Source organism: Ovis aries, chromosome 2 (genome assembly GCF_016772045.2).
Source record: "Ovis aries strain OAR_USU_Benz2616 breed Rambouillet chromosome 2, ARS-UI_Ramb_v3.0, whole genome shotgun sequence".
NCBI lineage: Eukaryota > Metazoa > Chordata > Mammalia > Artiodactyla > Bovidae > Ovis > Ovis aries.
In genome coordinates, this window is record NC_056055.1 from 147,501,814 (window position 1) to 147,516,808 (window position 14,995).

General features: G+C 35.9%; 1 protein-coding gene across 1 annotated transcript in view; it reads left to right on the plus strand.

Annotated features, from left to right (window-relative positions):
* IFIH1 (interferon induced with helicase C domain 1) overlaps window positions 1-14,995 on the plus strand; it is a 60,068-nt gene that overhangs the window by 15,234 nt on the left and 29,839 nt on the right. Inside the window, exon 4 of the mRNA XM_004004655.4 lies at window positions 11,874-11,978. Coding sequence (XP_004004704.1) covers window positions 11,874-11,978 — 105 coding nt within the window. The remainder of the gene's footprint in view (window positions 1-11,873; window positions 11,979-14,995) is intronic.

A 14,995-nucleotide genomic window follows, 5' to 3' on the forward strand; every position in this document is an offset into this window, starting at 1 on the left:
TCTGTGTGGAGCCAGAGATTCTGTCCTATTCGTCCCAGGTGATGCTGCTACAGCTGGTCTTGGACCACAATCTAATGTACAGAATAGCAAGCCTGAATTCTAGAGGATCTTTTTTTTTTTTTTTTTTTTCATTTCAGCAGCTGTACTTTGTTTCAGAAATCATGGTTGTATAGGAATGCCAAAATTACTACCTGAATGTGGACTTTTCACGTTTTAATAAATTCCTTGTTAGGCTACCTGACATCTCTGTGGGTTACTGGCTATTTTCTAAATTCACACTAGAAAGAATTAAACCCAGGTCTGAGGCTGGTAGTCTATCTTCATCTCAAATGAAGGGTTTTCATCAAACTTGCCAGCCTAATGCATCTTGTCAGCCGGCAGTATCTGTGGAACATTCAGAGTCTCAGCAAGGACAAAATTAAATGCAAAACTTTTTTTTAAAATCTGTTTTCTGGGACTTCCCTGATGATCCAGTGGTTAGGACTAGAAGAGTCCACTTCAGCGGGGTGTGAGTTCAGTCCCTAGTCAGGGAACAAGGATTCCACAGCCATGCATCGTGCAGCCTTAAAAAGAAAAAAAATCTGTTTTCTTACTATTTAATATAAAACATAAATTTGCATCATGTGAAAAAATCTGGATTTTACAATAATGGTCTTGAGGGACAGGAAAGGGTTTGTTTTCCTTCTTGGGGTCCCTTTCCTCCCTTTCTTTCACTTCTTCCATGTAACAAATCTTTATTAAACTCCTATTGTGTGCCAGGCATGCACTGTTCAGTTCAGCACTGTAAATATTGTGATGGAACAAAATAGAAGTGGCTTCTGCCCCAGTGGAGCTTTCAATGATGGGCATGTCAGCCAAGCAGTAGTCACTCTGTAACTGCACAACGTGCTGTGGAAGAGAAGTACAGACTGTTAAGATGTATACTAGTCTGAGGACATGTATAACAAACTGTACTACAATCTGAGGACTCCATCCAGTTCAAGACTTCAACAGCTACTAGGCTGTGAGGTTCTTGTGCTGTCTGAACTTCTTGTGTGGACTTGGGAACAGGTTCATCCAATCCATTCTGGCCCTTCCCAGAACAGTAAGAATGGGTAACCGAGCTCTGCTTCAGGCCTTGACACTGCTCCTGATAGATGTAGATCATCCCAGTTATTTGTTGCTTTTGTTGTTGTTCTTCAGAACTAAGAATTACTGATGTAAATGACTTTTAAAGAATCATTACCCCCAAAGAAGTTATTGGAATGCTTTTGACAGAAGTTTTTGTTGCAAAATTAACTGTAGAAGGATTTTGCCTACGTTGTTATTCTTTGGCAAGCTTAACAATCAGGATAAATATGAAAGTATTCAATATTGAAAATATTCAATAATACCAATTTACATAATTTTGTGCATTTACTGATACTGATAATGTATAATCTTTAGTTTGAATTTCAGTACATCAGGTTAAGATTTCAAGTACAGTTACCAAGGTAGCATTGAAAGAAACTTATTACTTAAGCTACACACATTCTATAAATATGAAATTTCATATGCAAAAAGAAAAAATGTGGTTTGAATTATTTCTAATTTTAAATTAGACTTCTCTAAGTTTTATTTCCAAATCAATTTTTAAAGTATTTTTTTCAGTGCCCAATAGTCTTTGTGGATACAAATGATAAATATTTATAGTTTCAAGGCAAAGATTCTTTATATATTGTTTTTAACCTTTTTTACTCCTTAAACTCCTGTCAGGTAAGACACACTAGCGTTAGTAACAGTAGCCCACCGTGAAACTAATTTTAATCACATCTCTCCTTCAACCTGGGGGTGATAGATCAGAATTCCCTATTGGGGAGTCCTGGACAGTCATTTTTGTCATGCCTCTGCATCGGGGGTTGGCATTTCTTCTTCCTTTCTCCTTTCAACTGCTTCCCTTTAAAAAGTGGTTAGTAATTAAGATAGACCCACACTAATGCAATAATCTATTTTTTTCCCACACTAATACAATAATTTCTAAAGGATATTTGAATAGTTCTCAGACTATTCATAGAATTTTCATGCTGGATGTAATAATTCTGCTTTCTGTAGTCACTGGTCATTTTCTAACAAGAAACTATTGGAAAACTTTGATGTTTCTCTGGACCACATGTCCCTAGAAAATATCAGAGGGAATTAGTTTTCTTCTATTAAAAATAATTTAACTATAAAAAATATAGTTATCTGATATATGTTAATTTTATAGGCTTATGGTAAAATTGGTTATGCAATCATTTTTAATTTCTACTGTTAACTTTGTTAAAAGAAAATAAGTAGTTATTTTACTTATTTAAAAGTTGACCTTTTTAATATACTATTTTATACATTAGTGCCCTATAATTATATAAAAACAAAGCAAATGAGATTTAAAACTAAATAATAAAATTTATTGTGTTTGGGATGAACTTACATTTATGCAGAGTTCCACAGATAATCCCCCAAACTTCTTTTACCATTCTTTGCTGGATTTCCGTTATGAAACTAGAAAATGCAAATTCCACAGATTGGACAGCAGAGGGCGCTTTGACATTTATAAAGAGAGGAGAATGTCACCGTTCCCGGGTGGACGATTATAATGTAACAGGATGAGTGTGCCATGTGTGAATACGTAGTGCGCATGACTGTGAGTGCATGTGTATATTTTGATTTATATATTCGTTCACGTGAAGATTTTAAAATTCCACCCCAGCTAATGAGCTTACCAACCTGCTTGTTTTCAGACTTTAATACCTTCTTTTTCATATTCCCCCATATGTTCCACTCCTTAGGTTTATCCGGTGACATTATGCTTTGGAATATATTGTGGATATATTTTGCATAGATCATGTTCTGTAGGAGGGGTTTAAAAATTGACCTTTATAAAACAGCCTCCTTCTTTCTGGCCCAATCTGTTAGAGCATTCTTTTTGTTGTTGTTTTGTTTTGCCTTTTTATAGACCAAAGTCCAATCTTAGACTTGGTCTATAGTAATCTCTGTAAAAATGCCACAAAATTTATCCTTGCACTTGCGGACCAGAATAATGTTCTTTAGTACTAACCTCTAGAAATTTAGAGATTTTTAGAATCTCTAGAAATACATACCGCATAGCACTTGAGAGCTTAGTGGGAAAGATAATTGATACAGCAGTCTTCAATAATACTGTGAGAGATCACCCATATTATTATAGGATTGCTCTGAATTTAGATAGCTCTCCTTTACATCTCTATCTCTTCTAAATTTAGTTATATTAATTATTGGGAACTAGAAATACTAGTACAGAAATCCAAGAGGCAAATATTATTTTGACTTGAGAAAGAGAGAGAGAGTTTGTTACAACTGCTGTTCTGTGTTTGTTAAAAGAAAATCTGGGATTGTATTTTGTTTGAAACCCACCGAGAGACATCTAGGTTAGTTATACGACCCCCAATTGCATAACACTTCTAGGAGGATACTGTTCATATCTCAGGAGTGAGAATATCAGTATTTTGATGGAAAGAAACCTCTCTGCTGTGCAGCTAATACGTGTTGAATTTATTTTCATGATTTTTATATGGCTACAAGCTTAAAGTTTTTTCAGCAGAGTTTCAACAAATGTGGTGATTTTAATTTGATCATTAGATGTTATCTTCTCTATTTGAATAGGACTAGAAGCTGAGAATTAGAGAAGGCAAGGGCACCCCACTCCAGTACTCTTGCCTGGAAAATCCCATGGACGGAGGAGCCTGGAAGGCTGCAGTTAATGGGGTCACTGAGGGTCAGACACGACTGAGCGACTTCACTTTCACTTTTCACTTTCATGCATTGGAAAAGGGAATGGCAACCCACTCCAGTGTTCTTGCCTGGAGAATCCCAGGGACAGGGGAGCCTGGTGGGTTGCCATCTATGGGGTCGCACAGAGTCGGACAGGACTGAAGTGACTTAGCAGCAGCAGCAGCAGAAGCTGAGAATATGTTCTGGCCAAGCACTAGGGTACTGTCCTCACCCGAGTTTATAATCCAGTTCAAGAAAACAAGTTTCGTGCCCCTAAACACAGACAGTAATCTGTCTCTAGGAAAAGAGAATATGTTAGAGGAGAAGCCTGGGAAGACTTACCACAGAGGAGGAATGGAAGGCAGTTCATCTGTGCTTTGAAGGTCCTGTGTTGGATTTGTAAACAGAAGTGGCAGCCAACACTTTCCATTGTGTGGATAGCAGGTATAAAGAAAGTTCAAAATGTGCTTTAGGGGGTATTCATAATGGAGGAGGTTATACGTAATCTCTCTGCCTTCTACTCAATTTTGCTAGAAACCTAAAACTGCTAAAAAATAAAGTTTATAAAAATTTATCCAGGTATAATTAACACATGGGCAGAGGAGTCCAGTGGGTTATACAGTCCATGGGGTCACAGAGAGTCGGCCACTACCAAGTGTCTGAGCATGCTCCCACACATTATACATATGAAAATCCAGTTGTATTAATAATAAACATAGCAAAATTCTGTGAAAAATGTGGGTAGGGATACAGTTGGATTCCAGAGGAGCATTTATGAAGGAGGGGGTGGGAGGTAAGATTTCTAGGATCAATGAAAATTAGCAGGTTTCTTTTACTACAATTTTTACAAAGACTTGTCCTGAGGGAAAAAAAACACCCCCAAACAAACCCTCTTAAATGTTTATCATTTGGACAGTTATGGAATATTAGCCCAAAGCATGTGTGATGATTTCAGATGGTGTTTGTAGGAGAGTGTTTCATTACAGAGATTTATCCATCAGAGTGCTGGAACGGGTTCCTTCTGGCTTGCAGGAGCCCAGCGTGTACATCTCTTCCCAGCTCCACTGGGTGACATCATGCTGGTAGCTTGAAATCAGTCATGGTGGGGAATATGAACACCATCAATGCTGGCAAGCACTTTTATTTTATTTTTGAACTAGATCTTTGTCTTATTAAATTAGATCAAATAGAACTTACAAATCAAGTCGTCAAATCAATGTGGCAAACACTTTTAAATTGTCACTTTTTTTTTTCCTCCCCCAAAGCTACTACTGAATATTTACCAGGATTTGCCTTTATTTATTGTTTTAAAGAATTTTTTTAAATGTGGACCATCTTTAAAGTCTTTATTGAATTTTTTACAGTATTGCTTATGTTTTATGTTTTTGGTTTTTTTGGCCACGAGGCAGGTGGAATCTTAGCTCCCCAACCAGGGATCAAACCCTCACCCTCTGCGTTAGAAAGCAACATCTTAACCACTGGACCACCAGGAAAGTCCCTACCAGGATACCTTTAAATGCACCTCTCTCCATACTTTCCTCAGATCCACATAACCTGAAGAGCTTTTCCTGAAGGGTACCTACCAACCAAAGAGGTTTCCACTCCCCATCTATCTTGCATGCATTTCTACGCTCTGCATTGCCAAGACTTACTTCCTGTGTGGTCATTATGCTTATCACTCATAACGGACTCTGCTCTCAGACTTTTTACCTGTTACTGACAAGCAGTGAGTGAATGGGTCACTCTAGTAGGTATGACATTGGAGAAGGAAATGGCAACCCACTCCAGTGTTCTTGCCTAGAGAATCCCAGGGACTGGGGAGCCTGGTGGGCTGCCGTCTATGGGGTTGCACAGAGTCGGACACGACTGAAGCAACTTAGCAGTAGCAGCAGTAGCAGTGGGTATGACTGTCCTTACAACCCTGTACTTAAATCATATCTTTCTCGTTAAGACTCAAGTCCAAAGGCTAAAGGGCATAGATGACACAATTTAAGCCAACATCAATATACACAATTCTAATTTAATTCTGGCTGAAACACTTCAGCAGAGTGAATTCTATAAACAGGAGCAGAGGCGCTCGGTGGATAGCCATGTGGGCCTGTGGCTCTAGGAGATTTTTTTTTTTTTTTCCTTTGGGGAACTCATTTCCTAGAAGCTTGGATCCAGGAGAGAATATGCAAGGTGGGTGGAGGTGGCTTCTCTCCATTCTGCGGGAACACATGTTCCCTGGCACAGAGAGCAGAATCTGACAGACCAAAATGTAAGCGTGTGTGTGTGTGCGCGCACACGCACGCACAAATCCATATACATAGAGCTGAAAATAAAAGTCATCTATCTCCTTTCAGAAAAGATAGTTATTTCAAAAGAAAAGGAGATTGGTATTATTAGTAGTATGCACAGTAAGCACACTTGTAACGAGCCTGAGTCCTGCATGAGCGCACATACATACACATGTGTTTGAAGCTTGGGATGATCTTTGCTGTTCCAGACTTTGGGGATTATGCAACTAGAGGGAAGGAGGGGATAGTTGAAGTGAAGCTAATGTGCATCGAGAGGTCAGAACTAGACTAGATAGACCATTACCTGGCAAGTGAAATCAGACTATTTGCATACTTTATAAGCACTGCCTCTCAGGAGAACCATTGGTTTTGCTGGTGCCCTTCTTTCTCAGTAGCTCTGAGGCTCTGGCCCCCTTCCTAATGTGATGCAAAAACCACTTTCCAGCAAAGAGAAGGAAAGGCTGAGGCAAGGGGTAAGAAAGGAGGAATCTTCTATGAAGTTATAAATGCATCTTAAGCTGAAATTAGGAGGAACACCACCTGGTAGGGATGGAAGTAAGCACCAATTGGTGTTTTACCTAATGAAGCTCAGTTCTTAGGTTGAATAAACAATGTATTTATCAACTCATTGTTAATATAGCATTTTTCCAGCAGAGGGCAAACTTTACATTGAAATAGATCTAAAAAGGCCTTCAAGGAGGAGGTTTTTTTCCATTTGAAATTTAAAAAAAAAAATTTTTTTTTTTTGGCTTCTAAATGGTTTAAAAATATTTTAAAGTATTTAAAGTTCCATAGGACATTAAATATATAATTTCTCAGATTCAGGTTAGTATTTCTGCCTTATTAGTAAACTATTCAAGATGTGATTGTAAAATGAGGCTTTTTTTTTTTCTCCCATGTTTTATAGACTGGTCTTAGACACTATTATTATAGGAAAAGCTGTTCTTTATCGTGTTGTTTACAAAATTATTATCAAAAATCCTGTCTTTTAACAGAATAAATATTGTTTTTCTTCATTCCAGCAGTTTCATAGGAATAACTGCTTTTCTTTAAACAGAAATTACCAGCATATTCTAATCCATTTCATAGCTACTTTTGATATTTTTCCTAAAGGAAATGACACCTATCTAAAAGTTAATTAAACTTGTTATATAATCTAACTCTAATATTCATAGCTCATGTAAACAGCCACTTCATGAGAATTTAAGATTTCTTTCTCTTAAAGATTTATTTATTTGATCTAACAGAATCATTCTCACAATAAAGGAGAAAATAGAAATTGCTATCTATATTTTAAAAAGGTAAAAAGGGTAAGTCACTTGTTAGCAGTGGCTGAGCTCAGATCTGGAGACTAATTTGTTTGACTCCACAGCACATTTTCATGGGAATGCCCAATCTCCAATTGACTATTTATCTGAGCTATTTTAAAATCATAGACACATGACTTTAGCCATTAGGACATAAATCCAGATTGATATTGTGAAAAGTACAAAGAATGACACATGATAATCCTATATAATCAACTGCAGGAACTCTTGGTTTATAAATTCAATAGGTTGGTTTAATTTTTTCATCATATAACACTTTTTTGATCTGACTTTTTGGTGTGCGTGTGCGTGTGTTACATGATTTTTTTTAGGTAAATGCATGAAGAAAATCTCTGGAGAAAGCATTCTCAATGTTATCAAGAAACAAAATATTTTCTTTAATTATTAGGGTTATTTCCTTTAGTACTTTTGTTTCTATGAAAGAAAAAGTATATCAAATGCATAAGAAATTGCTGCTGAGGAAACAAAATTATTTTTGTGTTGAAAAACTGGAGATTTATATATCCTTAAAATGACAAAGATATAGACCTCTCTATGTTCACTTTCATTTTAATAATGGTATCTAGCAGAATTACCACAATTAATTTTATCCAAGAAGGATAGAAATGTTCCTCTTTTATTTGTGTGCAGAGAATATTTAGAACTTAGCGTAGATGTTTAATCAACTGTACTCCTATATAAAATTTTAAAAAAAAGACAGTGTGGATGTTTAAAAGTAAAGTAAATGAAAATTTGTGGATGAAATCAGAAATGGTAGTTAGCAAAATAAAATAATCTCTAACTTTTTCCCTGGCAAGATAAGCTACTTCAAGATTGTTAGAAAAACTGACATTATAATGCAAATGTTTGTATGCTTAAAAAAACAATCATTCCAGTTAACTCTATGGATATAGTATTGTTCACTTGTTTACAAAGCTTATAACAGATCATTGGCATGCTTAGCATTGGGCAAAAAACGCTGGAATATTAGACTTGGATTCAGAAAATGGGATTCCCAGCTCTGTTCCATTCTAGCTGTGTGATATGGATAAATGATTTACCCTCTCTGAGACTTGGTTTCTCACCTATGAAACTGAGGTGATAATAGGTATCTACCACAGAGGATGCTGAGAGCTTAAAATATAATTTACATCTGTGTAAGCACTGAGCTCAGTGTCCTCTGACACATTGTAGATTTGCTTACTAAACCAAAATAATCCAGATAATGAACGTAATTAATAATATCCTATTTTGGTAGTATTTTTCTTTAATAGTCATATATTATTCATGCACGTTGCATTAAGCAGCTCTCTCAAACCTTATATATGCTAGAAGAAAGCTTGGGGAAAATCCTGACTTTACATATACGTGGAGTATGTTTAAGATAATGGCTTAACTGCCAGTGATTAGAAAATGAAATAAAAATCAAGTATAATTTTCATCTGGATTATATTCAGTGAAAAACTTAAAGATACAGTGTTCCGTTTTAGATAATCAGTCAGTTCAGTTATTTGTTCGTATTTTTCAGTGTTTTTGGCATTGTCTTCAGTTCTCTATACCACATTTAAAACAAGTAAAATGCATGTCAAAATTCACTTTTTTTGCCTTAAAAATCTTGATTTATCTTTCTAGATCTGGAATTATCCTTGCAATGACATTTTCCCCACCTCATTTTACACCTTGCCTTTTCCTTACAACTCATATTCTCTTTCATCAGTGCATCTGCCCAAAACGCTCTTCTACTTGACAGTTCTATCCCACACTCGCCTCTGAGCTCCTAACAAGGCATACCTCTGGGAATTGCAAAGTGCCATATTTAAAATCTCTCAGTGAGATATACAGGTTTTCCCGTGTGATCATAAGGGATTCCTCAAATCTGAGTTTCAGAGCTAATCTATGACAACTGATAAGCACAGTATTTTCACATGAGTATATTTGTGTTGTGCTAATATACTTAAACAGTATGCAAGTCCATTGAGAATTTTTTTTATAAATTTCTTATCTGCTTTCTTTTAACTTTTAAGAAAGCTATCTCATATATTTAATTTGTATTGGCTGTAATTTCATTACGTTTCCCAAGCTAAGTAGGCTTACCCAAATTGGAAGGGAGATGTCACAGCCACGCTTCACAGATGCTCAATGGAATAGTAGTCGGCAATAAAAAGGAACAAATTACTGAGATAAATAACAACGTGAATGCATCTTGAAGGTCTTATTCTAGATTAATGACGCCAAACATAAAGGCTACATATTGCCTCAATTCATCAATATGACATTCTGAAAAGACAAAACTCTAGGAACAGAAACCAAATCAGTAATAGCTAGGGCACAGCAGAAGGGAAGTGACAATGAAGGGGTTTGAGGACAAATTTTGAGGTTAAACTCATCAAACTTATCCACCTAAAAAGAGTGATTTTTACAGTATGGAAATTATATTTCAACACACCAGACTTAAAAAAATAAATAACCAGTTAAAGAAAAAGAAGATACTGTAGTTTTAAGGAGTTACATATTTCTCCATGTTTAGACATGTTTTATTGACAACATACTGTGTCTCTTTATCACCTGTTTCTAATTCCAGTTTAAGTATGTGACATTCAGACTAGTTTTACTTAGCTTCATGGTGCGTTCATGCTCAGTGTTGTCTGACTCTTTGCGATGCTATGAACTGTAGCCTGCCAGGCTCCTCTGTCCATGGGATTCTCTGGGCAAGAATACTGGAGTGGGTTGCCATGCCTTCCACCAGGGGATCTTCCTGACCTGCATGAGGGGATCAAACCCGTATCTCTTATGTCTCCTGCCTTTGCAGGCAGGTTCTTTACCACAAGCACCACCTGGGAAGCCCTTACTTAGCATAATCTTACTTTAATATAATTTATTTAGTGCATGTGAGAACTCTAGCATAAAATAATAATCTCACAAGTATAAATATTTTGAAATATTAATTTTAAAGATGGTTTATTGTTTATTTATTCATTTTAGACCACACTGCCTGGCTTGATAGTTCCCTGACTAGGGACTGAATCCCAGGCCCAGGCAGTGAAAGCGCTGAGTCCTACCCACTGGACCACCAGGGAATTCCCCAAATATTTTTAAATGACACTCTTGCCTTAGTAATCCACCAACTACTTGAATTTTATTTCATTTTTCAATCACCAACAAGTATGTGCAAAGAACTTGTTGTACCTAACATTACTACATGGTTGTCAAATACTGTGAAGTAAATTGTGCTGACTCCATTTTATTTCTTATTTTATTGAAGTATAGTTGCTGTGCAATATTTATATAGGTTACATGTGTGCATGTGTGCTAAGTCGTTTCAGTCGTGTCCGACTCTTTGCAACCCTTGGTCTGTAGCCCACCAGGCTCCTCTGCTCATGGGGATTCTCCAAGCAAGAAAACTGGAGTGGGTTGTCATGCCCTCCTCCAGGGGATCTTCCTGACCCAAGGATCGAACCCGCATCTCCCACATTGGTAGGCCGTTTCTTTACCACTATGGCCACCAACCTTATATAGGTTACAGGTGTGCACAGTTTTTAAAGGTTACACTCCATTTATAGCTATTATAAAATATCGGCTATATTTCTTGTGTTCTACAATATATTCTTGTAGCTTATTTTATACATAATAACTTGTACCTCTACTAGCCCAATTTTAAACAAGAGGAAGGAAGTTAGGCTCATAGCATTGCCAACAGCAAATTTCACAAGTCTTTTAATTCCAAAACCAACATCTGTAACCATCTTTCATTTATTTTTACCAGTTTAGCAATAGTTCTGATCCTTGCGGATGGGATTGCATAAATCCTTGGAAATGAACTATAAGGAGGGAAGCCTAAGGTTTTTCAAAAGGAATTGATAAAGAACAAAAGAAAAAAATCAGGATTAATAAGTGAAATGTGCCCTTGCCACTTGTATTAATTGTCATTCTTGATGGAAGCTTAGTTTAATTATAAGAAAGAAAAAAATAATTTCCAACCTCATGTAAGCTTCTAGTGCCCCTGCAATGTCAGGCTTGCCTGATAGTCTGAGTAAATTCTTTGTAAGATTTTAGTTATGTGTATCACTAAGTTGCTGTTTTCATAAATTATCAGTAGAACCATGTTCTTCATTAATTTGTTAATTGTTCTGTAACATTAATTCTCTACCATTTTACATGCGGATGACTCAACGGTTTCTACATAGTACTTATGTTTAAGTGATAATATCAGGCTCAGATATTTTTTTTGGACAAAATTTACACAAAGGGGGACAACAAAAGTTGTAACTCCTTACAAATTTGCATGAGCCCTCATATTGGATGTACGGTACTTTAAGTAGGTAAATACATGTATTTGATTCAGTCCCCGACAGCTGCTCATTCACAGTGGAGTTTTTAAGCGTTGCTTGCCAGAAACTCTTACCTTTTATTCGTGATTGTCTGGATGTACCTTCTCCACTTGCATTGAACTGTATGTACTGTGTGCTGTAGAGGTGTGCAGTTAAAATACGTTTATTCTCAGAAATATTTTTAAAATATTTTAAAATGTTTTCCTTTGCAGAATCAGACACAAGTTTGGCAGAAGGAAGTGTCAGCTGCTTAGATGAAAGTCTTGGACATAACAGCAACATGGGCAGTGATTCAGGCACCATGGGAAGTGATTCAGGTACTGCCTAACTGTTGTGTAAACCTTAAAAAGTGTGAAATAAGACACCATATAGTGGAACGCATGGGGGCTGTTCATACCCTCCCTAATGTATTTATGCAATTAAAGCAATTCTTTTCTACAGTTGAAATAGTTTTGGAACTTTGCCATTCAGTTTCTTGAAAAGTACAACTTACAAGTCTTAGACTCAAGGTCTCTAATTTTGATCCGATACATAGCTTTTTGGTCTGGCATATGCCACACTCTGTAGAACCATGTAATCTATTTTATTTATGTGATCTGTTTCAATTAATTTGACTGCCTTTAAATTGTATACTCAATTTTATACATTTATTTCCAACCCCTGCATTTTAAGAAATTAAAATGCATTATAAATAAAGGTAATATAAATGAGATGACTATAGTTAACGGCATTTAATGAGTCCCTCTTAAGCTTTATAATATACACATATAGTTTAAAGAATTTCAATATTTATAAACATCCCTTTAATTGAGTTTGCAAAGTATTTTCATCACTAAATGAGAAATTTACTAGATATTTCCCAAATTGTTATTTGTATCAGTTTAATATCCCACCCACTTCCCAGGTAGTGCAGTGGTAAAGAGTCCGCCTGCCGAGCAAGAGATGTAGGTCCAATCCCTGGGTCAGGAATATCTCCTGGAGAAGGAAATGGCAACTGACTCCTGTATTCTTGCCTGGAAAATCCCATGGACAGAGGAGCCTGGAAGGCTTACAGTCCATAAAGTCACCAAGAGTTGGTCACAATTTAGCAACTGAGCATACACACACACAGTAAATAAGAGGGCCTCTTCCCAATCTCCACACTTTAGCAAGACTTCCTGTTATCAGACTCCCTAACTTTAGTCAGTCTAATCCATTTCTTATCTCTTCTTTCTGTCCTTTGAATATGCATTTCCATTATTACGACTGAGGTGAAATGTTAATGTTAAGAGTGGGCAATGGGCCCTTGCATGTCTTTCTAATATTTGTGTGTTTGACATATTTCATAATTAAAATTAACAAATTAGTGCAAACAAAAATCAGTGTTTAGCAATACGGTCAGCAAAGAAGCAGCAGCAAAATGGCATATTAAGAAACTATTCTTCATTCGTTCTGTGACTGAGTTATACAAAACACTTAGAAAATATTGTGTACTTCAGATTACCCTGGATTGTCTGAAGGATTATAGAAATTTACATCTACAATAGGCCTAAAAGGGCAAAACAGTTTACATAAAGATGGCCATCTGCCCTAAAAGCTTTCCCAAAGGAAATGTACCACCTCTTTATTTAAATGCCCTTGTCTCTTAATAACCCCCAAATAACTTAGAACAAGTTGATTTGAGGAAACTCAATTCACCGAATGTCAGTCATAACTTTAATGTTAATTAAAAAGGGTTAATTAATTTTCCGTTCAATTTAGTCAGTGTTAATATTAAGTTCTTGGCATGTGCATATTTCTATGGCTTTTATTTGTTTTTTCTGTGCTTGTTATACAACTGTTAAATTTAATAATTAACATTTTTATTAAATGCTATTGATACTAGAACTCAAAATACACTCTAGCTAATATTTAACATCTTTATGATTGCTTTAAGCTTCTGGACCTTCTCCTAATTTTTGTTTGTCTGAGTAAGGGCTTTTCAACAATATTCATTCATTTAATTACTATCTAATAGATATCCTCTATGTGCAGGGCATTTTGTCTGTTTAGCACTGTTAGCAAATGCAACTATTTACTGATTTTCAGTCTTCAATATGGCATGAAAGGCGTGATAAATCTGAATGCAACCTACTTTTAAAAAGCAAATACATTTCCAAAGGCAAATACATTTGAAGGCAAACACATTTTTAAAGGGCAACTCATTGAAGTTCTGGATGGTTAGTGCTTAGGAATAAAGACTAGTAGATATAAGATTGCATAGTGGATAGCAAAATTCTGAAATCATAAAATTGTGAAATTCTTTTCTTTCATGTGCATGCTATAAGTTGACATACAAATCAGTTTAAGATAGATTTATGTAAACTGCAAATTGTTAAACACGCACTGACTCACTGAAAGCATTGCAGTGTTTGGGATTATGTTTTAATTTCTGAAGTTGACATCCAAGGGGTCCTATTCCACACGCCCTTTGTCCACGTTTAGAGGTTACATTATGAGGCATAAGAATCGTGGATGTGACATTATGTTCCTTCATAGTATTATTATGCCATAGTAAAGCATAATTAGTGGTACTTTTGACGTTTAAATATTTTAATTATACCATGAGAGGCTTTTTTGTTTTTCTATTCCTCAGTCTCAGAGGGATATACTGCTTCTTGCAAAGTGGCAATGTTTTTGGCAATGCACATTGGCCTGATATGTAGAAAGTGTTTCCTTACTATTACTATTTTGAGGTAATATCTATTAATATTTGTCCAGCTGGAATGATATATTTTTCTGAGGTTACATACTATAGGTAAAGGAATACTTTGTCATTTTCAAACACATGCAGTGACAGACCTTTTCTCTCCAAGAATAACTCAGCTGTCAAAAATCAGTGTGAGAATGAAATTTGCCACATGGTGTAGTTTCAATAAAATGTTATTATTTAAGCCTTATCTGATTTCATTTTTTGACCATTTGTATGGTATAGTATAATTTTAAGGTCTTTGATAAATAATTATTGTAGAGGATGGGCACAATATTATTCAAAGCCTGTGCATGTTTTAAATACCATTTTTGTTATTGCATTTAATTAATTTTGTTTTTTTGAAGAGAGCCAAAAAGAAGCAAACAACAAACAAACAAAACCCAAACATTTTTTTTTTTTTATAAAGGAAATTGGCTCCTGGCTCCCTGACACCAGCCCAATTCTCTCCTTCTGGTGACAGAGAAGAGAAAATTCTCTTTTCATTGCGTATGTGGATATATTCTTTCATTCCTGTGTCAGAGGATGTGATAAGGCAAGAATCAGGCTGAATATTTAGCACTCACCCAGCTCTTTTTCTTTGGATGCTATCCTCACAATGAATCC